At 37.8% G+C, this 26,697-nt stretch overlaps 1 protein-coding gene across 1 annotated transcript in view; it reads right to left on the bottom strand.

The window, feature by feature from the left end:
• Positions 1–21,977: 21,977 nt before the first annotated feature.
• The window catches only part of kcnj3a (potassium inwardly rectifying channel subfamily J member 3a), a 35,930-nt gene continuing 31,210 nt past the window's right edge, over positions 21,978–26,697 (bottom strand). Inside the window, exon 3 of the mRNA XM_028435444.1 lies at positions 21,978–23,750. Within this exon, the coding sequence (XP_028291245.1) occupies positions 23,155–23,750 (596 nt within the window). The 3' untranslated portion in view covers positions 21,978–23,154. The remainder of the gene's footprint in view (positions 23,751–26,697) is intronic.

Below are 26,697 nucleotides of genomic sequence, written 5' to 3'. Positions count from 1 at the left end.
GTAAAATAATTTCCATGGTGAAAAAAAAACCCCTTCACAACAGCCAACCAAGTTAAAAATCCTCTCCAAGAGGTAGGCGTGTCATTGTCCAAGTCTACCATAAAGAGGAAACTGCATGAGTGTAAATACAGAGGGTTCACTGCACGCTGCGAGCCACTCATAAGCCTCAAGAATAGAGAGGCTCGATTGGACTTTGCTAAAAAACATCTAAAAAAATAAAAAGCCAGCACAGTTCTGGAACAACATTCTTTGGACAGATGAAACTAAGATCTACTTAAGAATGATGGCCAGAAAAAAGTATGGAGAAGGCGTGGTATAGCTCATGATCCAAAGCATACCACATCGTCTGTAAAACGTGGTGGAGGCAGTGTGAAGGTTGGGCATGCATGACTGCTAGTGGCACTGGGTCACAGGTGTTTATTGATGAAGTGACAAAGGACAGAACCAGTCCGATTCTGAGGTGTTCAGGGACATAGTGTTGGCTCAAATCCAGCTAAATTGATTTGGCGGCGTTTCATAATACAGATGGACAATGACCTAAAAAATACAGCCAAAGCAACCCAGCACTTTATTAAAGCAAAGAAGTAGAATATTACTGAATGACCAAGTCAGTCGCCTGATCCCAACCCAATTGAGCATGCATTTTACCTGTTAAAGACTAAACTTTGGAAAAAAAAATGCCCACAAGCAAACAGACTGAAAGCTACTGTAGTAAAGGCCAGGCAGAGCATCAAGAAGGAGGAATCACCATGGTGATGTCCAAGACTTCAGGCAGTCATTGGGTTTTCAACAAAGCCTGAGAACAGAACATTTTATCTTCAGTTATTTAGTTTGTCCAATTACTTTTAAGTAGGGCACGGTGATTTTGCCTAAAAGAAAAATTCAAGTTTCGATTTGATTCGTTTTTTTTTTTTTTTTTTTTTTTTTTTTAATGACTGCAAACATCAGATATATTGTCAAAAGTGCAACTTTATTGCAGTGATTTTCCTAAAGAGTTCAAATGCATAGAACAATCCCAAAATAAAAAGGAAATGAGGCTCTGTCATTCAACAATTTCAAGCTTTAACCCAGGTTTAAGCAAAATTGCAACAGCACCTAAAATTTTCTGATTAAGAAATCAGGTAACTACATATTTTATAACATAAAAAATAAAAAAATGAAAACTCTTCCCTTAGCATGTCAGTCTAGTGCGAATAAAAAATGAAGCATGCCTGTGACACACAACAAAGAGGGGGCTGGCTCACATCGCGCTACGGTAACCCACAAGGACAGAACATGAAAAAGTAAAAAAAAAAAACTTTACTTACTACTGTTTTTTACTCGAATTTGCAAAATAAAAATTATTTTCGTCTATAAATTTGATAAAGTGATTATTTGGCCCAGCCCTTCTTATGAACCCCTGAAAAAAAGGGTGTTTAAAAAATGCTTCAGTTCCACAGATTTTATGCAATATTTTTGTTCAACCCACTGAATTAAAGCTGACTTCAACTGCGTCTCAATTGTTTATTTAAAATAAATTTTAGTACTGTACAGAAAAAAATTAGGAAAAAAAAATGTCTGTCCAAATCTTTATGGACCTAACTGTATATATACATTATAAGATTTAGATCCCTGGGGTAATTATACATGGGCAGGCATTTTTAACCATTTTTGTGATCAAACAAGGGTGTATATGGTATATGTGTGATGTCACAAATCATGCTCGTAGGTCTACCTGTACAAATATTTTCAGTTAGCACAGAGATGCTTTTTGCAAAATAATGTAAAAATGGTCTCCAAGTGTCATAATCTACAGTGCATGTACAAAATTCTGACGAATGAAGCTCAAACATTCAGCTCTGGGAACACCAGTAAAAACACATTTTGGATTTTTTGGAACTACAGCATTGATCACGAGGATTTGTTTTGAAACTTTCAAAATTATAAATATATATAAACATTGCAGTATGTGATGCGTCAATGGTGTAAACACTACCGTTGGTGAACTTACTAATTATTTCCCAGAACAGCATGAAAAGCACAGTCTGATGGATTTCTGAGTGCATTCTAACCCAGACCTTCCCCTAAACAAGCCACACTACAGAACTCACTCACACGTGCTGTCCCTTAGAGGGGGGAAAAAAAGACTAAACAGGCACATATTGTGCAGCTGTTTGCTAACAATACGCTATACAAATAAATTTGCCTTGCCTAACAAATGCACCTGTGTGTCATTTTGCATCAGCAAATTTAACCCAGAATTATCTTTCTCATCAGACTTCATTTGAAATAAAAATTATTGAGATGTATATCATATCACCATTTTTGAGAAGAAACTTTTGGTCCATATCACCCAGCCCTAAATGAGACAGCTATCATTCACAGTCATACAGCAGTACGTCATGTATCAAATACTGCAGTGATATCATAAGTACCCACTCCATAATTTCTATATTTTTTTTACTATGTGGAACAGCAGGCTCACATAAACCCCTAAATGTGTCTCAAACATTGGTTTCCTAAGGCTTAATCTACAAATTCAAAACAATGTGTGCAAAGTGTAAATTATTTAAAAATAATATATCATGCAACTTATGTGATTACTTCAATAGTGAATAAATAGGGTCTCCTTTGTAAAATGTAGTTAATTATTGTCTCCTATTGCCAGAAGTGTGATAAAATATCCTCTACAGCATTAAATAATCCTGTTTAAATAAATTACAAGAAAATATAGTAATTTATTGAACATTATTACTTGTAGGTTGTGGTAAATTTGCTACAAAAAAAAAAAAGCCCAAAAAGAAACTAGGAACATTTTCCAACAGTTTTTAATCATTTGTTAAATCGAGGGACACGTACCCTAGTTTGGGAAACCCTGCAAACTGTACATGTAAAATGTGTTTGTTTTATTGGTGCATTGGTCCTTGTGTGTAGTTATAAACTTTTGTAATAACACAACATGAATATTAGTTGTTTTAGTGGGGTCCTCCAACCTCACTTTGAGAACCACTCAAACTAACTATAGTTAACCCCTGGCCTGTGGCCAAAGTAAATCTTTCAATATTTGTGTCTTTTTATTTATAGTATTAATATTACTAGACCTAAAATAAATAAGTAAGCTCGTAGTTACTAACGAGTGGTTTCAATGGCAGCCATGTTTGGGCACTTTAATCAGAACTGTTGCTGACTTTAGCACACCTGAGGTAGAGTAGTGGCGGTAGTTGACTTACTTGTTATTATCATGTTTTGGTCCTCATGGGTTTCCATATCCTTCCTGTGAAAACCAGTCACGTGTCATCAGGATGGTCGGAGCACGCGAGCCATTAATGAGTAATTATCAACACCTGCGAAACTTCATGTTGTGACAACTTCCGACTGCCTTCGTCTTGATTCATCTCATTTCACTCGGTAAGTAATAATGTAAAGAGTGTTTAAGACTAAAATTTGCATCCAAACAACATATTGGATTAATTTTTACAAGTGCAGTAAATTAGTTTCGGTTTAAAGCCTTTTCGCACTCTGGAAGTGCGCATGCGCGACCGGTGGGGGTCATAGGTCAAGAGGGATAGAAACGTCAACACGACCCTGGTTGACTTTTTGTAGGCCTAATATTTTCCAATTCCATTCCAATATAATAAATGTAATTTAATATAATTTAAAGTGCCTGGCATAATATATGGTTAGCTGACTGTGTGAATAAAATTGATAAATATAAATGATATATTATATTGTTTAATATTGTAAATTATAACTAAATATGTATTAATGGTAGTGGTACATGTGAGATGGTGAAAATACACAGAGAAGAACAGAATATACTGTATCGCCTATTTCGTGACTTGGTCTAATCTTGATGTGTTCATGACTAACAACTGATCCATATCACAGACATGTACTGTACATGTATATAAACTAGCCATTATTTGACACCAGGGATGAGTTCTCACTTTAAAAAGGTACATTTATGAGCTACACCATTCATTAACCAGGTACATATGATTATTTTTTATTAAGCTATTGTATTGTTTAAATTTACAAATTTGAAGGAAGTGCGCAAGATGGACAGGTCATTTCATTTGCACATTTTTTTCTTGCTCCTTTTTTTTGCGTGTGTATAATTATAATTGTTAGTGTTGTTTTGTTACATATATTTTTTCTTTTTATCCAGTCAAATAAAACACCAGTTGCATTTTTTAAACTCCTAAATAGGGCCTTATACGGTGCTCATATATGGTGTTAATGTTATATTGTAACTTGATATATTACCAACCATTGTTGCTGGATTGTTTTATCTCTGATAGGTATTGATGAAGCTATAATGGTCTGTTGTTGTTGTGTTTTTCCCTTCCCAACTTGATTTGAAAAAAAATAAATTAATTAATAAAATCTGTCATTACAATTAAAGATTTCCATAAGTAATTTTATTTTTCCAGACTGAACAGTTGCGCTAAAATGGCATGTACTGTATGTGCATGTGTACTAACAATGAGAGGCCACAAGATGGAGATGTTGTACAAGCGATGTATCTCTTTCCAAGGAAATGGTTTCACGTGAATGTTCAAAAAGGAATTATATTTAAATATTTGAATCTTTGATTCTATAAAGAGAGTCCGGCCCATGACACAAAAAACATTTATTATTAGTAACCAAGAATAGGTAAATAAAGCTGGTCACAATTGCTTGTTTCCACACTATCCTTTTGATTCATTGTCTGGAACAAGAAAATGTATGCATTAAATAATTTATTCATATCAAACCTCAAAAGAGTGCAGGTCTTTGATAAATAGATAACAAAAGCAAATGGAAAACAAAATATAAGGGAAACACACACACACACGTCTAAAATGGAGGCCTAAGGACAATAAAGAAGAGCTGAAGAAGACTAAACAACACCAAAGGAATTACAGCTGACCTGAGGTTATTGTTGTTATAGTTTTGTTTATTCTAGTTTTGTAAGAACCTCAGCAGATGCTGCACGGACGTGATTCAGCATGTGCTGTAGAGGGTGCTGTTACCCTTTTAAAGAAATATGAAAACTTAAAGTCAAGTATAAATGTATGAAAACACAAGCTTCAGGACTTCTTGTATTATTATTTCAAAGCAAGGAGCTGATGGAGGTAGAGTGCTACCCTCATCTCTCCTCCAGCAGCTCCTTGCTTTGAAATAATAATAATAATAATAATAATACAAGAAGTCCTAAAGCTTGGCAACATCAGGTGCCATCCATGTTTGGTCAGTTTGATGTGGATTTTGAGGACCTTCTGAAATAAGCTCTTCAGAAGTAGTTTGAGGTTCCCTGGTGAGTTTTAAACTTAAGTAAATGGACCCTTGGGTAAGGTTAAACTGTTCAACAGTCAGTACTTTGAGTTGAACTTTAATATTTGTGTTTGTTCAACACAGTGATGTGGTGGTTTGCACAGTTGACCTACATGATCAACCGTTGATGGTGTTCCCTGTAATTCCACACACCGTCCAAAAGCATGTGATGTCGGGTAAGATTGTTTTTTTTTTTTTTTAGAAAATCCACAGGAGTATAATGGTGTATAAATATAATATTTGATTTTACTTGTTGGCCCCTGTGATAGATGGTATTTTGCATTTCATGTACCAAATGTTAGCTTGTATCAGCTCCAGTGGAGCTGTAACTTGTACTTAAACTTGTACATATATTTTCTTGGGAGATAGTATACTATACAGTGGCCCGGGGACCAAATCCGGCCCTTTGGAGCATCCAATTTGGCCCACAAGAGAAAACAAAAATGACAGAAAAAACACGAGTCATTGTGTAAATGAAACTCAACAATATTTGTAGTTGCTCACAGTTTTACCAGTGCTTACATCGCATGATTGCAGTCATTTTTTAATGTTAAACTATTGAAAAAAAACTCTAAATTCTTGCAAAATCCTAAATTTCATGCAAATTATTACATAGCACTTTCCCTAAATATATAGATATTGGTCACAAAATCTAGAAAATGTAAAGTGAAGACCCTGTTTCGATTTATATCTGTCACTTATTGCTTGAATAATGTCGGTTTCTTACATATATTGTATTTTATGTATACGTATAAGTGCAAACTTTGGCACAATAATGTTGAAATTACTTGTTTTCCTGCATACAATCTGTGGCCCACTAGAGGTCCATCTGCTGCAAATTTGGCCCCTGAACTAAAATGAGTTTGACACCCCTGCTATACAGTACCCCGTATGTCCATCTAATGGTTTTTGTAAATGCATGACATCAAAAGCAGTATTGCATATTTCATGTGCTCTGTTATTTTTGCATATACTCAGTGTGTCATTTCAAATGAAGGTGGATGGAATTAACAGGCTCACATCCTGCTGTCCATTTGCTTTCATGTGTTCACATTGTGCTGAAACGTCACCTTGCTAAGCCCTTTTTTATGTCAGCTACTAGAAACACAATGGAGTTCTCATTGTGTTTCTGTATTGTTTGATATCTATTGAGAGGAAATTCTTTCAAAAGACAGATCCTCATTGTTTGAAGGATCAGATAAACCCATAAAATGACTCAGAAAAGAGAAGATTTGTGCACAATGATATTCTTTACTGAAAACAAACCTTTTTTTTTTTTCCCCAAATAAACCTGCCAATGCAAATTGTGCTGTTGTTAAGCCATGAAGCTGGGTTGGAAAAATGAGCTTTTTGAATAATAGTCGGAATCTGTTGAATACAGAGTGTGCTAGTAACATTTGTTCTAATTGTACAGTGTGCACATCCAGTGCAAGGTTGGAAACACACACACACACACACACACATTTTCATAACCCCTACTGAGCAGGTGGCCCTGCTCTCAGCATCAAAATGGAAAATTGTGTGCACCTGATGGCGCTTGTCTGACAGGGAAAGCAGTGTGCCATTATAGGTGACTTATTATCTGCTTTACACTGTGTGTGTGTGTGTGTGTGTGTGTGTGTGTGTGTGTGTGTGTGTGTGTGTGTGTGTGTGTGTGTGTGTGTGTGTGTGTGTGTGTGTGTGTGTGTGTGTGTGTGTGTGTGTGTGTGTGTGTGTGTGTTGCACATCTGGACATTTCTAATTGGAGTATTTATGGATACATGGCAATTAGTAAGGCTTCATATGTTGGATATAAACATGAGGCGGGACACGTTACATAAAGTCTATTTTTTGCTGCACGCTCAATTACAGTTTTACAATTTCCTCATGACAACCTTTCTCGATACAGTGTATTTTAAAACGTGCACTATTCACCCGTAATTTTACATCTTGCTCCTTCATTTCAGAATCTAATACATAAGGCTTTGATTTTCTACCCTGAAACATGGAAAAAATTAATTAAAAGTGCAATGTTTTTCATTAGCGTGGCCACGAGGGTGATATTAATTAGCATGATTGCAGTGACCACCATGTGGACTGAGATTATTGTGCGGCTGTGTATCAGTCTGTTGTATTGTAGCTCCTCTTAGAGCCTGTGGATTGCTCATTGACTCACCCAGCAGTTGCGTTTCCTAGCAACGCCTCTTGAATGTACTGTACAGTACTTCCCCGTCTCATGGGCGCCTTCAATAATCTGCTTTGCTATTTCCATGTAAGCTTTGTTAGATTGCTGGTGCATTTGCAACCGTGTGTGTTTGACCGTTGTCCTTTCAGCATAAATATGTAGGCTCGACACCTGGGTGGATTCTTCTCTGGGATGAAGTGGGCTTCACAAGTGGCACATTTCTTCCTGATGCCTGCAGTACTTTTTTTTTCTTTTTTTTTTTAAAAATGCACGGCTGCCATAGCTGCTGCTTGTACAGTGAGGGGAGAAAGTGCTGATGAGCGTTTGCTCCTCCGATTGAATTGAGTCGGAATGATAGCCTGTGTTCTGCTGAAGAATGAATTTGACCCCGGCAATTTCATTAACTGCACTGCATGCCTGAGAGGCAGTTTCAATAAGTGAAGATATGTTACCAAAAGAGCTCATTGTGTAAAATGAAGCTCTCCAAATGAAGCCATCAGCATACTGTGTGTTACAATAGAACTGTGATGCAGCAGTTGTCTTGGTTTAACCTGTGCGGTGAGAATTTAACTAGAATTTAAATGCTAGGTCACAGCAGCAGCACAGCAATTGCTTGCAGGTGATAAATCCTGGCGTTACATGCATTGTTGTCTCCTGATTCTGGCTGTGAAATTTATTGCCCACATAAGGGGTTGCTCATCATGGAGCTGACAGACACTGTATATTCTACAGGACCGGAGATCATGACTCTTGCTGTCTTGTGAAATTGCTACTGAGTGTTCTTCATATCACCACACAGGGAAACTGCAGGTGGGTTGTTGATGTACTGTAAACATTAAATGCATCTAAAACGAGTGGATTGAGATGGAGAATGGAAACTAAAAAGAACAGTTCAGTGTGTTCTGCTTTACATTTCAACCGCACAACCTACATCGCATTATGTTTATTTTTGGCAGAGGTAAAAGTAATGTATTACAAATACTGACGTTACTGTAATTGAGTTGCTTTTATGGATATTTGTACTTTTTCGAGTAAATTTCTAAATCAGTAATTTTACTTGTACTTAAGTACGTTATAAAAGAAGTAAAGTAGTTCATTACATTTCTACACCCAACCGCTACTGAGTAATGTATCATTTTTTGTTTTAAAATGATCAACAGACATTGCCAAACTACAACAAATGAAATAACCACTCAACAATCAAATGCATCACATCATAGCCGACCAACCAGATTAAACGTAATGCACAGCGCCAAAACAGCATTGAATGCCGATTATTTTCTCAGTTTTAGAGTTAATAAATTTAGCTTTACTTAGAGCCTGAGAATGTGTTTTTATTATTTTGAATTGAATTTTTCCCCACAATTGAATTTGTGGGGGAAAAACCTCTTCCTTTTTAAGTTTATACATAAGATGTTTACTGTATACAAGGGAACAGTGGCAAGATGTATTACCAAAAATAAACATGGGGGTTTAATTAACTAGTAACTTTTACTTTGAGTACTATGTAATTGAGCTTGAGTATAATTTCAATGTCTTGTATTTTCTGAGCTCTGGGTGTGCAGGACGTAGATGTGGTTCACATACAGATCAGCGTTAGTTCTCTATTCTTGGATGTTCTTCCTGTCAGTCTTCACCTGTTCCTGTCCACTGCTTTTTCCCTCTTTGGAAGAACATGTTGTCTCTCACCCGGCTGACTTCAGACAGTGTCTCTCTCTGTCCTCGCAGCTCTTTTTGCTGCATGAGTATACTGAAATTAAAGCAAAGTAAAAGGTGTGAAAATCATTTCTTGAGGGTTTGAGGAAAGAGATTATTTGTTACACAAGCCCTTTATATGCTGTGGAAGACTTTACATTTTCTTTTTTCCTTTTTTTTTCATCCATTTCTCCTCAGCTGTATAGTGGTTGAATAGAGAAATGACCCTTGACAGTATTACCTGGATATATCAGATCTAGTCTGAATTTATGAGCATTAGAATCCTTTTTACACTCAGAATCTTCTGAAGCTTTTAATTAAACTGAATGTGGTTTGTTGTTATAAAAAGCTATTGAATTCAGCAATTATGCCTATGTATTAAATGTGCAATGCAATCATATTTTATTTGTTTCTAGTTGCCTTATTGGAGTTGAATTACTGCACTGTGTTCTAATCAAGCCATTAAGCTGCACATTTCCCCGACCTGTGCATGTCTGTCTGGTGCTAATGAGCCACCTCAGCCATCCACTGTGGTTTACTTTCAAGGCCATGTGGTGCTTTTGGGTGAGGATAAAAAGAAATGAGGAAGCATGAGCCAGCAGTAAGAACTCACAGCAAGGTGATTAAAAGTAGGAGTGACGGCACTTTCTGGAAGCAAGAGATTAAGATGCTGTTATTCTGTCATCTTCTTCAAAGCTATAGCTATTTACTGTGGCCCGTACAGGCGGCTGGCCCATTCCCCTTAACATGTTGTAAATGAAGACGTGCACAAAGATGTTTCGATGAAAGTGTTTCTCAAATGATAAATTGAAAGATTGGCTTGGCCCATCACGGCGTTTAAAAGGTCGTGCAGCCTTTGGCAGCAGAGATATTATATGCCATACCCTCACTCTACACCGAGAAGTGGGAATGTGTTGGAATTGATTGTTTGTCCAAAGCTGAATCTGTCTTAATTTGGTCGTCAAAGTAACTATTAGCTTTTGATCCAGTTTCTGTCAACTAAAATTGATTATATCATATTACTTTACTGGTATTTTAAGTTCAATTATCAAAATGTTTCCGCTCAAAGAAGTAATATTTTCACCAATGTTTATCTATTTCTTTGTCTGTTAGCCTGTTTACAAGCAAACAATTCTTAAAGGGCCCATGTTAAGCTAAATCAACTTTTCTGTGCTTTAAACACGATAAAAGTGCTATTTGGGTTTCATACACATGCCCATTTTTCATTGATTCCCTCAATTGTTAGTTAGAGGGTGATTTGCTCCTTTCTTACTGCAGGGTGAGCCCAAACACCTCGCTCCAATTTGATGACGTGTTCCCACTTTGATGAAGAATTTGATGCTGCACTGAGCTGGAGAAGCAACGCCTCCAGGAAGCTCTCTGCCGTGATTGACATGTAAACAGACACGCCCACAAAGGTGAGCATGTCAGTGTCCTTCGCGCAGTGCTATGTATGTTTTTTCTACAGTCTATGTATGTACCGGTGAACGCCCCCACACTGTCTCATGTTTATAAAGCAGCATGAGCTCGGCTACGGAGTGGGTGGGAGGAGGGCGGGCCGTCGTCTGGCCCTACGTCACCGAGGAAGTCATTGTCCCCGTCTATAGACACGCCCACTCATGAATATGCATAAGTAGGCCACAAATCAGCCTGTTTGTGTAGAGTTACTCAGAAAGTGACTTTTCAGAGGCTAAAACTCTGGAAAACAGGCGAGTTTGGGAAAATAAACCTCAAATATTATGTTTTTGGGGTTCTTAGAACAAAAGGAGATGGGTGAAAAATAGCATGACATGGGACCTTTGATAATTTTCACTATTCTTTTATTGAAAGCCTCCTCCCTTTTTCTTTTATTTGTTGGTTCCAAGGCTTGTCAGTGAAGGCCCAAAATAAGCTCCAGAGCATTGTTAAAACATGCTCTAAAATCACTGGGGTCAGAATGAGGGACCTCCATCCTTTCTGGGAGGAGCAGGTGCTGAAAAAAGCCAAATGCATTCTGGCTCAGCCCCAACATTCTCTGTTTTCGGAGTTTTTCTTGTTGCCTTCAGTGTGTCGTAATAATGCCCCAGCATGGAAAACAAATCGGTTTTCCAATTCTTTTGTGCCCTCCGCGATTAAATTATTAAATTCAAACAGTGTAGTTTGAAGTGATATTGTATTCTGATGTTTTTTTTAATTTAATTTAATTTTATTTTATTGTGTAAAGCTCAGTGTGAATGATCATACTAGGCCTGGGCAATGTATCAAGATTCAAGATCAAGTTCTCTGTTTTGGCGATATTGAAAATTACACTATCACCGATAATGAATTCAAATACTCATTTTAGGAGTTGCTGCTTTTGATATTTCACAGAGCAGCATGAAAAGCAGAGTTGGATAGATTGCTGAATACATCGTAGCCCAGACCTTCGCCTAAACAAACCACACTACAGAACTCACACACATGCTGTCCCTCAGCATGGCACAGACTGTACGTATTGTGCAGCTGTTTGTTAATAAATGGATCTGTGTGACATTTTGCATCAGCAACTTTAACCTAGAATTGTCTTTTTGGTAAGACTTTATTTGAGTTAAAAATATCAAGATAGGAATTTTGGTTCATATCACCCAGCTCTAGATCATACCATTAACAGGATCACTGATCCAGATGACTACCAGTATCTGGTAGAGAGGAGATTTGGCGTTTGGTGGAGGTTTGCACTCTCTGAGAGTTTTTGTTCAACATTGTGTTCCACCCATTAACACAAAATTCCAGTAAATTTCAGTATTTTACCTAAAGTTTTAATTAACTTTGACCTGCTTGAGTCAGGTAAAATGTAATGAAATTATGATTCAGACACTGCTATTGATTAGTTGTCTTGATGTTACCACAGGCTTTTACCATTTTCTGAGGTTTTTCAGAAAAGAAAGAGATAATGATTAATGTGCTTATTAGTTCATAACATGAGTGAAGAGTTTTCTTTTTTTTTTTTCTAAAGCTAAATATTGATTTGGTTGATTTGAGGGATTTGGAATCTTTCTGAAGCTTCTGCTCAGCATGCAAACTCACATCTTCAAAGTCATTTCTGTTTTCTTCATCAGGGCTTTATTTGTGGTCTCAAAATGTACCCAAGGTAAAGTATGTGAGGATGCATGTGTTGATGTTCATGTTTTATATAGTATACTGTATGTGCTTGTGCATGTATGAGCAAATGTGGCCAGAAGGCTCATTACATATTCCACTTCCATATGTTCCACATGTATTTCTCGGGGGAATAATCCTATTAGAGTGAGTCACACTTGACCATGCAAAAGATTTATATAGACTGTAAATGTGATTGCAATGGTCAAATCGTGGTCAAATTTCTGATAGGTTCCTAATATTTCACACGCACATTTGACAATGTGCTATTTAAATGGCAGAGTGGCAATATTGTAATAGCCTTGCATTTATTTTAGCCGTACAATTATTCAGCGTCAAAGGCGATGGTAATGATTTAGATAAAAGGGTGTTTTGAAGGTATCTAGCCAAGGTCTCCCCTGCTTTACTGCTCTCACTGATTTCCTGCTGTGGAGCCGGTCATTGTAGAATATACACAGACGATTCCATTAGCACAGATACATTAAACATGAGCCATGAGTTCGCCCACTGTAATAAACTGGCACAGATGGTAAGCATATTTTGAATTTTGAATGAATAATTCCTGCAATTGATGATAGAGCAACTAGTTTACATAGTGTAAACATGTTTAAACTTTACAGGTTGTAAAGTTTTAGTTTGTATACAAGTCCTTTTTTTTAGTGTCAGGTGTTTTACCCTTTTTTGGCTGATTTAAAATGCATGTAAAATAGACTAAGTTTGCATTCACAAGGCGTTTTTGTTCTCAGACTGAATCCCTTTGGTTTGCCCAACCTTCACTGTGACGGTTCCTGTTCTACTGTTTTAACAAGCTGTTGTGTCTGACACTTTCTGCTTACAGCAGCTTAGCTCTTTGGGTTCACATGCTTGATGTCCGTCCTTGAGGGGACAGATGCCCTCAGACCTACCTGTCAGTTTAAATAAGAGGTGGCAGCGCAATTTGCAGTACTTTTTCTGGAAATATGGCGGCTGTCATCCCTCAACTTAACCAAGTATACCTAGATTGATAGTTTGTAGTATTTACGTATGTAGAAGAGCCTTTGTTAAGATTAGCTTCATTATCATTGACTACTTTTAAAGGACACAATCAAGGAAACCAGGTCTAAAATAAAGCCTGGTTCATCTAGTGTTTCAAATTCTCACAAACCGCAATTAGAATGGGGAGCTATAGCAACAGGTCAGAGCAGCTCGTTCTTTCTTCTTTCTACGTGATGATGAATATTGACATTTGATGCTAAGGCAGTTTCTCTGGATCTCATTGGTAATTACCTCTGCAGAGTTTTTTCAAGTAAATTTTGTGTGATCGTCTTATGCATTACATTCAGTAAATACAATCTGTCCAACACGCTGCCTATTATTGATTGGAGTATTCTGAAGCAGAGCTGTAAAAGCTATCTCACATACAATGTGATTTCTTCCTGCAGGGGGTAGAGCAGCAATTTTAGTTGAGGGTGTTCTAAGGGTAGAGCAACCGTCGACTCCTAATTTAGTTTTTACGATACCCTAATTGAAAATGAATACATTTTTGCTTTTCATTACAATAATATACAAATACATTAACATTAAGTGTCAAGATGTACATTGGAGTAGTCAGTGACGTGCAGTCAGTGCCTACCCAAGGGTAAATTGATATTTTGATTATTTGTTTTAATTATAATATAGTTATAAATTACTTATTTTTCAATTTCCGACAGCCTACAGTACCTATAAGTTTGAAAGTGTCAGCATTTTGTGCGTTTCATAGCCCAAATGACTAAACATCGCTATTTCCTGGTACGGCAGAGACTCTGCACAGTCTTGCTTAGCTGTAAGGCAGGAGGAGGCCACACCCCCTCCCAAAAGCACATTGCTGCTCTGCCTCTGTTTCCATAGCATGTTTTTACGTGTTTCCGCATGCGCAGTCAGTTCCCCAAGATGAAAACCATTTACGTCCAAAGGCAGCTCTCTACGCTGCCTTTGGACGTAACCGCGCTATGTTAAATGCTATACGTAAGTTCAGAGTGCATTAGTAAATTGATCTAACGTGGCTGCTGCTACGTTCTCTAGTGAGTGGGCGGGATAACACTACAGGCAAGATCACAGCGCTAAAGACGATAAAGAAACTTTCTTTTGAGGAAAAACAACAGCTTTTAAAAGATGGGAGACCAACACCTGAGTTACCAGACCTTCAGCAAATGAAAGGTCTGAACATTGTTCGTATTTTCCACAGTAAATGGTACAAAAGGAAGGATCAACTTTGTGGATGCGCCTCACTAAGGATGTTCTGAGTTGTTGTTGTTGTTGTCATTTTCTCCCTGTTTCTGTGTTTCCAACACAAACAATGGATGCACAGCTGTGTCATGAGATATATCTTTTTGGGAGAGTATGGAAGCTATATTGAATATTTGCTTATGGTGTTTTACAATGTTGATTTTGTTAGATTAACACTTGCCAGCAGAAACATATGAAATTGTCATTTTCACTGGGAGTAGTGCACACTTCACTCCAACATCCCTCATCATTTTTCTTGTACCTTTATTGCTGAATTTTGTTATGATTTAGGACTTTTTTTTTAAAGAGAGCATAACCATGCCCGTGAACAGAGTCAGATGCAGCAAATCAGTTTGGAAGAAATATAATGGAGAAGTTTTTTAATGAGAAGGGCAGTCAGTCAATCGCTTGTGGAGAATGTGCAGAACTTTGCTCGTCCTCAATGATATGATCGATATTTCTCCCCGTATGTCAGCAACTCATTACCGCCTTTAAATTAGGTAGTCTGAAACATTTTATCTTTCAATGACACCTCAACCTATCACTTGTGCCTAAAGTCTCTGTATTATTTTCTTTTTAACATCCCTGCTCTCGTTGCCTATTGATCTCAGTAGTTTGTCATAATATATAACAAGGGATATTTTTGTTCTTTAATCATTTCAGCAAAAAAAAAAAAAAAAGAAGGCAAAGAGGAATTGAAGTACTTCATTCTGCAACATTTAATCCAATCAGCTCCTTGAGGCTGAACACCAATGGGAGGCCCAGCTCCTGTGGAGAAGGAAAGTGGGGCTGCTCTATTTTTCTATAGCATCAAAATTGCATGGGAGGGAAGTGCATTATGAGTTACATGCAGGGCTACGGCGGGCAAATCCACATTCCCTGTAAATGCACGGCTGTGCAACATCTCAGCATGAAAAGTGACTGACAAGCTAAGTTTAAAGCTGTGACATATTACAGAACAGCAGGACATGCCATGCAATGTAAATAAATTTGTTCTTCTACCACATTTGCAGGTATGGTTGCAATGTGAGTATTTCTTCTAGTCATAAGTAAGTATTTTCCCATAATAAAGACCTAAATTCAATTCCCATAGTAAAAGCAGGAGTCCTTTATTATTGAATGGGCTGCTCTACCTCCTGAGACAGCTCGCTCCAACTTTTGATGTGTTAATTGCGTACCAAAAAATCAAGAGAGAGCATGAAATAAACTCTGTCCAAGAAATTAGCTGTGGTTACACAGTGGGTGGTAGTGTTTGGTCTTCCTAAATAGTTTGGGGGATGAAGGGAATGAACAACAGCAGGGCAGAGTTTGCTCATCTGAGTGAAACCAGCCTTTAGTTTTAGTCTGCTGTGGGTTTTATGTCGTGCAATGTCAAAAGATACAGAAAAACACAATTAGTTGGGTTCTTGTTATCAGAGAGAAACAAAAGACATGTACAGTAAATCTGTTTCAAGCAGAACATGTTAATTTCGTGCAACATGCAGATAGAAGTATGGTATTCTGGTTGCAGTTGCTAGGTAACAAGTGTTTCATGGGAAACCCCTCATTATGAAGCATTAAAAATGCATCATTAATTACTAATTTGCACATAGAAGTGTATGAAAGCTTACCTTACATAGGCGTACACTGCAGATGAACTGCTTTTGTTGTATATTTTCTTGATTACATCTCACAGTGTGTTTTATTTCCTAAAGCACAAAGCTCAAGCAGTGAATGTGGTAATTTTCCCTAACGTAGGATGTGTAGAAAACGTTTGGACGTGATAGTGTAACTGTGTGTGAGATCAAAAGCCTTCATGTACTGTATGTCAGCGAATCACAGTGTCGTACAGTCTCTGTGTCTCAGCTCCTCACTTATCAAACAGCAGTTAGGTCCACAGCACAAGAGCAGAGCATGCAGCTGAGAATCCAACACTTTTTGTCTGAACGGGATTATTTTTAGCTGGCAGGGTTTGTGAGGGACCACTTTCTTTTCTTCTTTTTTAGTCTTTTCTGGCTGTGCCTAAAGCATCAAAAATGTTTGGTGTCTTTGAGTATGAAGGAGCATTTTCCTAAGGCATATGTTTAATACATGAATGGTCAAAGGGTGGCAGGATTTATGACTCCTGTCATTCTGTCTGAAAGCCATTTACTACTGTCCTGAGGAGCCATTCCTCATGACCACACCAGATTTAGACACAACAGTTGTGCTTGTCGATTTCAGAGGATCATTTCCACACATTTTGGTAATTCAAGCATTTCGACTCACTTTAAATTTTATTTCTAAAAAAATAAAATCAAAGCTGCATTTCTACTTAAAGCTGCTACCACAATCTTTGTATTATCATTATTTGATTCATTAATATCTAAGAATTACACTAGCTATGATTGTATCTAATATCATTTACCCCAAAAAGAAAGAAAAAAAGGTTGAAATTGTTATTAGAAAGATCTTCATCTCCACTTTAAACACTCTATTTGTTGAAATTGTTTGCATTGCATTGTGGAAAACATCTCACAATGCAAGAAACACAAGAAATCACGTTAGGAACGAAGTAAAAACAGTTAACGGGACTTCACATCCCACAATGCAATGTGTGTAAATGTAAACAAATGGACTGTTTACGGTGAAGATAAAAAAACAAATGTTCTAGCAGCAATGTCAACTTTTTCTTTTTCTTTTTGGAATAAATAATGAGGCCTCCACCATGATTTTATTGAATAAATGTATTGTGTGTAGCAGCTTTAAACTACACCAAAAATATCTCTGCCAAATTAGCATATTACTGGCTCTCACTCTCTCTCTCGGCTGTATATCACAATCTCAGCAGCTTATACTGGCTTCCGATGACTCCCATCGCCTGTGGTCACAAAGTGTGTTTTCTAGGCAAAGGAGGACAATAGTTGTGCAAAGATCTTGAATGTGGAGCGGAGAGGAACAGATCAAGCCAGCGGCAGGCAAACAAACGACCTCAGTGTTGTACACACACAGAGAGGAAGCTCAGTGTGATGTGTCCTTCTCAGCTGCTTTTCCCTCACTCTGTCTGCAAAGATGCATTTTGACTCGAGTGCAAACTGAGCTGTTTTACAGGTACCCCCCCCCCCCACTCCCCGAACTCACCTTTTATCCTACAAATATAATACAGCAGAGACCCAGCATGTATGGCTCTGTGTTTTCTGTGCATGAAAACATCAAGGTGAATATTAAAAAGAGGGGTGACAGTTTTATCATCTAATTTGATCGTATTTGATGCAAACTTCTAAAAATACACTCTTTTCAGGACTTTGGAGGATTTCTTTGTGTGCAGCAGCGTGTGGCTCCGACCACAGCTGCATTGGGGCTGTGGCAGCTGCTTCCTCATCGAATTATCAAACCAATTTGAATTGCCAGGAAAAGAGCTAAGGGATACAGAGGGAGAGTGTAAATGTAAAACAAGTCATGACAGAATCTGACAAGAGACCGAAATATCCCCCGTCTCTCTCTATCGCTCTCTCTCGTGCGCTCTTTGACACTCTCAGCCATTTTAATTTCTCCCTTAATATAATCTCCTCCAGACTCAACTTTGATCACTGTCATTTGACAAAGTTACAGCATCGGAAGGATTGAGACAAATGTTTTATTCATGCAACACACCAATTTGGCTTTTCTTTGCTGTCGGTAATGCCTTTCTCTCATATCCCTGTCAGCTTTATCCTTTGTTCACTACGAGCAGTCACAGAAAAACATTCTTATGGTGGCTGAGAATTTCAAAAAGAAAAGCATCACGAATTGTAAAAATATTTTACGTCTCGATATTATTTAGTTCGTCTGAAGCATGTGGTTATGCGTTATATAATCCAATCACTGTGATCACTTAGTACTTAGAGTGAGCCTGATCTTCCTGAACCAGCCTGTGCACGTCCTCACTAAATCACAGCCATTGCCCATGAGTCAGGCACCTCGGTGTTGAAGATTAGCTAGAAATCAGCGTAGCATCCTTGAAAAGTTGATTTACTCAGCAGTCACATCGGCTTAAAACTAATCCGACCTCTTCATGACGACCACCATGTAAAAACACTTGACACTCCAAAGTGTGTGAGCGCACAAACTCTTCCCATCAGTCCAACAAGTTTACAATACTGCTGGCTGAATCTGGGAAACAAATGAGTGTTATAGATCGACTGTGTTTTAAAATGTGAGCTTGTCACTTATACTCTGTATAAGTTGGAGTTTGTAAAAAGGCAACATACTGTGTGAACTCATTAAATGTACCTGTACTGCATAATGTGTAGGTTCTTTAACCGGGGGTTGCTAAAAATTCAGCGGGCAGAAGGCGAGTATTTAGAGTATAATTTGAAAGCATTTGCTTTAAACATGATAAAAGTGCTATTTGGGCTTCATACACATGCCCAAAGTGTTTTTTTCATTGATTCCCTCAATCGTTAGTTAGAGGGTGATTTGCTCTTTTCTTACTGCAGGGTGAGCCCAAACACCTCGCTCCAATTTGATGACGCGTTCCCACTTTGATGATGAATTCAACATGGCACTGAGCTGGAGAAGCCACGCCTCCAGGAAGCTCTCTGTCGTGATTGACATGAAAACAGACACGCCCACAAAGGGAGCATTTCAGTGTCCATTGCACAGTGCTATGTATGTATTTTCTACACTCTATGTATGTACCAGTTAATGCCCCGCCCCCACACTGTCTCGTGTTTGTAAAGCAGCATGAGCTAGGCTACGGAGTGGGTGAGAGGAGGGCGGGCCGTCTACTGACTCTACGTTATCATGTAGGGAGGAGGAAGTCAGTGTCCCATCATGAATATGCATAAGTAGGCCACAAATCATCCTGTTTGTGTGGAGTTGGTCAGAAAGTGACTTTTCAAGCTAAAATTGTGGAAAACAGGCGAGTTTGGGAAAATAAACCTCAAATATTATGTTTTGGGGGTTTTTAGAACAAATGGAGATGGGTGAAAAATAGCATGACATGGGACCTTTAAGAGCCCGGTAAAAAAGTAGTGCCTCTGATTTTCCGTTTCAAAATTTCTCAAATTCCCTTTAAGGGTTTACCCATTTTCGCGTTACGTTACACTTATCTGTTTCGTTTCCATTTCATCGTCTTTCCCTGTTTGGATGATTTCATTGGCTATTAAACTTCCCGGAATAATAGACCAAACCTGCTAAATAGGGTTAACAGACTCAACGACTGTTATTATTTTACATTTTATATGCTACAAATGATAATTAAATAAAATAAAATGTGGATGTTACACTAAAATTACACAAGATTACGATGCAAGAACTGGTAGTTGACCATGTGAGCATTTTCAATCACTTGTTCACTTGATAAACATGTAGCAAGCGAGATTGAACAGGAGTCTGGGTGGAACTGGACATATTTTTTTGGACATTCAGTCATCTATTTTCTGGTAAAAATGGTTTGTAAATGCATGATATCGTTGAAATTAATGTCTGTTAGGCATTTCTGTGTCATTTTGGGGCCCATTTTTCAAGATGGTGAGTGAAAAAAGAAAAACAGGTCCGATTGCTTTTTCTGTGTCGAATTGATTTTTCCGTTTCAGAACGTGAATTCTGTTTTTTCTGTCCGTTTTCCGCGATCACAAAAAATCTCAGGCCCTAAATAGGTTGCTAATGCTCAGGGCTCATGGAAATTTGGGTAGCTCATTCTTAGGACTGTTCTTCATTATCTCAAAGTACAGAGTTGTTCCGAGTTGGGTTCATATCGACAAACGAGACATGTATTGAAAAACACGACAATGACTGACACTTCTGTCTAATTTTCTTCTTTGCAAAGTCATCAGCAGTTCAATCTTATGTTGCACTAGTCATCATGTTTGATGTGCAATATAACGTCCCATCTTTTCAGTGACGTGGTGTGAAAAGTGAGAGAAGTGTCCAAACAGCCAGTCAGTGGGCCATATTTCACTTTGAATCTCCAATTAGACTTCACTGCCAAGCAGTACTATGATCGTTCCCTAGAAAGGATGATTGCATCATGAAGTTTTTTTTATTCTTATACAAGACTTTATCAAGAGCTTTTGAAATCAAATTATTTTGAATATTCATTGGATTATTTTTTTGAAAGTGCTGATTTAAGATGCCTTGAAGGGATTTGTGGCCCGACTCCAAAGTGTCAGAGAATTCTGTCATTAGTCACTTTGATATACTGAATCATCCAAGGCTGTATTATAAGAGTCAGAAGTGAGGGTCATCTCAGGATAAGGAGAAAAGTAACCCAACTTTGTGTTTTCTGCAGTAATTGCCTGACTACTGTATTTCTTCTTGAAAAAGTTGTTCTTTATGTCTAAAAATAACAATGGGTGGGCAAAAAAAATATGAAGCACAGCAGTGATTGACAGAGTTTACTCTAAACAATGGCAGCGCCAGAAAAACTAACTTGGCACAGTGACACTGATTCATTTTCAGTGTAGTATGAATTATCCGACCAGATTGGGAGGCAGACTGCATCAGTAGACCTGCATCGTTTATCAACAAGATACGAGAAATGTAAAGCCATTCAATAGGGAAAATCCATGTAAAAATTTCAGCTCTCTCTGTGCAGCACTGAAAAAAAAAAAGATCATCTCAAAAATAATCTGCATCTCTGCCCCAGAAATATATGGCAAAGGCTTTGTTTACTTATCTGCAGTCGCACATGTTGAATATTTACTCAATTAACAAATTTATTTTGAGCATGCGTTAAAGAGTGTGCGATAAGAGCGTTGCTTGTCTTCACAGATAATTTTGATAAGTTTGCCACACATTTTCACCAACTAAATATTGAGGATGTGAATAAAAAACAGAAATGAAACTCAAATTCATAAATAAAGAGCTCACTGCTAGATCATATTTGCTGAGGGGGACTGTTGACAAAGTGGTGTTGGAGAAAAACGCTGTCAGAGGAGGATTTAGTGATGCTTGTCAAGCTTTCTCAGACCGTCCGAGATGTGTTCAAGTGCATAACGTCTGATACATTTTAAACAATCTTTTCATATCACAGAAAGACAGTGATGCTAGAAAATTAGGGAATGCTCGCTACTTCTTCCTTTCATCCATGTCTGCTTCCTGTGGGAACGCGGGAAGGATGTGGAACGCGGAAGTGTGACTACTTGGCACTCTCTTGACTTATGCTGCCTGTACCAATCGCATTTACTCAAGTTCACCGAACATAAAATTCTCAGCAGTAAAATAATAACCTGCAATGTATCTTGATTCTCTTTAAATGTATTGAACAGTCAAACCAACAACACATCAACTACTGATGAATTTATCTATTCAAATAAATACATTTAAATGTATTTAGTGCTTGTGAATGTTTCACTCCAAAATACTATAAATTCTCACATAATTGATCAGGCAAAGCAACTTGGAGAAATGTGGAGATTCCCAGCCAGAAAAACACTCCTTAAGGAATAAAACCTACCAGTAAATAAGTCCAAGGAAAGACAAAACAAACTGCTCCCCAAAAATGAATAGTCAAAACTAGAGAGTTAGATTTTTATTCCTGAATAAGGTATTATACAATGCCATTTTTGGAACGAGAGATTTCATGGCATGGATTCAGTAAACATGATGATTGTGGGGGGGTTGGGGCTGTGGTAGACCCTGTGGCTATAGTGGCTATATAGGGATTATAGTCATTATAATATTATTGCTTTCATCACAGCGGAAGAATGTTATGGGCTCTTAAATCAAATGTTATGACGTTCTCTTAAGCCCATTAAATCAAATTCAAAAGGAGTGTGTTTTATTAGCACACGGGCTTAGTAGAATTGTGTTTTATTATTCATCAAAATAAAGCCATTGTAGAATACTAAACTACTGGTCTAAACATGTCATTTAACACAAAAGACCCCTGAATCATTTCTATAATTACAAGGTACTATCTAATGACTTTTGTGCTTATCAAGTAGATTTTCTGGTCTTTAAACTTAAATCTCAAATGAGAAAAATTCAAATTATGTAACCTTGTGCCCAAATTAAAAACCCTTTGACGCTAATAATGCTGTATTTTGTCTAGTGATGTGTTCAATATTTGATTATCTGCTAAAAATGGTAAAATCCCACATGATAAAATAGTCTATTTATGAAATACCAAAAATACAGCTGTGAACAAACATGAAAATGGAAACAAGGTAATATAGTTAAGGCTAAACATCGTTCTCTATTACCTTTGTATAGCTAAGTCAGTAAGAGGAGCATGCAATCAACGCAACATTGCCACGATTGTACATTAAACAATAAGCATTCAACTCAAAACGAACGCATGATGGTTTCCCAGGATGTGAGTCGTATGGCTTTGTGCAACTTCTCCACTGTCTGCAAGTTCACGGATGAGATTTCTTTTTGTTAAAATCATCTATCAATAAATGTCATGCCAGAAATTATCCGATAGATTCTGCTCTACATGCGTTGTTTCTTACATGCCAGATTGTGCTAATTGTACATAATTCTAGAAATAAATAAATACGATAAAAAGCAAAGATCTGAAGTCCTCCTTCGTTTCCGCCCCAAGAACAAATGTGCTCAATTACCTTTGTGCACATTTTCTACATTTCTTTTATTATAAGAACTTGTCCATTGTTAAATTAAGGAATAGCAGGAGGATATCAAGTAGGAAAACAAAAGTGAAAGGGGGAAGATTAAATAGGCTTCCTGCTTTATGTAAAGCGGTCCGAGTTCATCTTTCGAAGTTTGGGCGGCAAGTGTCCGTCCATCCGGCCCCCGCCCCCCCCTGCCAGTCGCTGCAGCTTAGGAGGTAAGTCTGCCACTGACTTGCTCATAGGCTCTGTGCTAATCTTGGAGGCCTTACCAGCCCCCTTATCATCAGAGACACCAGGAACAGAGCTGATTCGCTGCAATTTCATGGGCAGGTCTCCAAAGCTGTAAGTCATCTCTGAGGTGGTGGAGCTCATTCTTAAGAGCTTCTTGGGCAGGCCATCACGACCCGTGATCTTCTGGAGCTTTGTCGGCAGCTTGGTGGTACTGTCATTGTCCTCCAGGGTCTCCAGACAGTCCAGTGAGCTGTTCTTCTCCCCGCTGTTGCACAGGGACGGAGCCATTAGAGGCGAGGAGAGGAGTAGAGCCTCCTCCTGTTCCTTCACACTGTAAGGAGGTGTGGGCACCTCAAAGGTGGCGTGAAACTGTGAGTAGTCCACCTTAAAGAAGCCTTCCTCCAAGGAGATGACCGGGAAAAAACGATGTCCCCACAAAACCTCGTCCTCAGTGTACGAAGTCCTCGCTTGGCAGGTCATCCCTGTCAAAACAACAGAAAAAACACTTCAAACTGAGACAATGATTTGGCATAGTCACAGCAACACAGCAGAGACTGATGTTCAAAGCCAAAGTATTTCACAAGTCTGTGATGTAAAGCCAGAGTCCTGAGGTAATTATGTGGCTGGCAATGTTCCATCAGAACGAGCACAATGTCATTCACAGTTTGATGTCAAAGCAAACAGAGGTGCAGTAATGAAGCATTTACTGCCTAAACAAACAACAGTGATTAATGTGCGCTTCCTAAATGTGATGGTGTTGTGCTTTCCTATATAACTTGGGAGAATAATTAAAGATGGATCAATTAGCTGTGTGTTGTTATGAGAAGGACTTAATATGAATCACCCAAAAAACAAATTTAATTAAAATTAAATTAAGTAATAAAAGTCTGACTTTAATTGATTTAGTTTTGCTGTTTTTTGTTTTCCAAAGGAGAAATATTAAGATGAAAGAAAAATGGTAGGAATAAAAACACCTTTTTAATTTCACTCTTCATTACATCACCTCTAAGGTTTTTAACAGTTCAGTTCACTACGTGATCGACACTCATTCTGAAGATAATAGAGATAATGGGAACTAGCCTAGCTGACTTTATTTATTTTTCTACTATAAAAAAAGGGAAACGTATTCTTATACATCAAAGCCAGTGATGATTGATCATTCACACTTAAAAGACTTGGAAGAAATTTCTATAATACTTCAAAAAGTTTTATACATAAGGCTGACACTACAGTGTCATTATCTGTAATCACTATGAATAAAGTATCATGAAGGCTGTCATTAAAGGGATCCTCCACTGTTTTTACAAATGTGGCCTAAAACCTTTGAAACGTCCTTATTAGAAGATCTATGCCTAACAAAACGCATTATTTTGCACCATTATTGTTTTATTAACTTTTAAAACTGGGACTACTTTACCCTGTGCGGCGCCATGTTAAAATTACGTCATTAAATTATGTTTAAAAATCAGTAAAACTTAAAAAATTCAATGTAAATTTATTTTGTTTACTTAAGAGATGATAAATTAAAGCCGTGACCCGAAAAAATCTGTGGCCACAGGGGGCGACATTTCCCACTCTGCTGTTTCGTCAATGCAGCAGTGGATTCACTGCTGATTTTAATGAGCAGCAGTGAATCGTGGTTGCCTTTATTTACATGCATAGGAAGCTCTTCTTCTATTTTTAATGGTGTCTATGAAACAAATAAATAACCGCTGGTGAAAATATTACATCATTGGTTGACATAGAAAATATATTATAATAAATATAACAAAATAATTATATGTGATTTTAGAAATGTACCTATGAAGAAAAATGATAGTGGAAATGAGCCCTTGCAGCTATTTCAGTAATTATCCTTTTGCATAAATTACAAGTTCGAAATTACAAGTTAGAACGTGACAACTATGGGAGACACGAACACTCATGTTAAAACTCGTTAAAATCCTTGAGGAAATCAGCAGAGCGGGAGGTTATGGTGTGTTTTATTTACCAGCCTAACATTGTTCAGTCAGTGACAATTGAATCCAAATGAAGGGAAGCACTAACTCGCTGTGAGACACTGCTGCTGATTGCCAGGATGTCATCATCAAAAACTGGAGTCATCTGTGATTCCTCGCAATTCCCTGGGTCATAAAAATAATTTCGCGATAATAGCTCTCGACACAATCGCAGACGTGTGAGAGACTGCACATCTACTCATTTAGGGTATTTAAAGTATTATTTCGGCACTATTGCTTTGCAAAGCCTTCAGGCGAATCAAAGTATGCATATTGTGGGCCAAGCTAATGAGAAGACCACAGTGAACGATGGATTAGCGTGGAGGGAAACCATATTGCACAGTGATCCTGTTAAAATGCCTCCAGCCAAAACAACCATCATCAGACATTCATGTACTGACTGAGAAAAAAAACAGTCCAACAGTCTTTTGTTTTTGCTTCTATACCAGCAGTCGTACCAAATGTTCTATATCCAACTGTAGCCTCCCACAGTTCTCCCTTACTGAACATCTGGGCTGTGTATACTGGCCTAACTACCATCATTACCAACCAAGAAAAATAAAGTTGGAACAAGTAAAATAACATTTTTGCCTGAGGCGAACACATAAATAGCTTCATCCTGCATCTATTAATGATGCTCTATTGGTCCTGCAGATGGTGTAAGAGTTTCTATAAGATCTCCTCAGGAGACCAGTGGGTCCTGTGGGTTGGAGCCTGAGCCTTGTTAAAAAAAAACCCATTCCAACTCCTCTCCAAACCACAAAACATGCTGTCCCATGGGCGGGGGTGGGGGTCTAATTAGCTCTTTCACTCTTGAAACAATGATCACTCACTTAATCACAAGCATTAAAATACATTTATTGACATTAATTATTCAAAACTTGAAGTCTGAGCTACAGTGTAATTATAGACACGGTTACATTTTGTATGTTTGATTGTGTTGTTCAAGACTTGCTGTTCTGCAACGCCCACATTCATATGGCACACAGTGTAACAGACACAGCAGTGGGGGAAAACTGCACTTTGGCTTTCTCACTGCTACAACATGGTCAATATTTGTATGGGAATTCAAATATAATGGAGTCCTTTATAAAATTGGGACAGGAACCTTTAAATGACAACATTGAATATAGCTAAACCTCTAAAATAGCTGAGTATAGCTGTATGCAGAGGTGAAAGTAACGGATTACAAGTATTTACATTACTGTAATTGAGTTGCTTTTATGGGTACTTGTACTTTTTTGAGTATATTTCTAAATCAGTAATTTTACTTGTACGCAAGTAAGTTTTAAAAGAAGTAATTAGTTACATTCCTTCACCCTACCACTGCTGAGTAAAATATTATTTCTTGTTTTAAAATGATCAACAAATATCGTGAAACTACAAAAAATGAAATAACCAGACAACAATCAAATGCATCACATCATAGCCG

This window comes from Gouania willdenowi, chromosome 21 (assembly GCF_900634775.1).
Source record: "Gouania willdenowi chromosome 21, fGouWil2.1, whole genome shotgun sequence".
Taxonomy (NCBI): Eukaryota; Metazoa; Chordata; class Actinopteri; order Blenniiformes; family Gobiesocidae; genus Gouania; species Gouania willdenowi.
The sequence above is the reverse complement of the archived record's forward strand: the minus strand, read 5'-3'. Positions and strand labels throughout refer to the sequence as shown.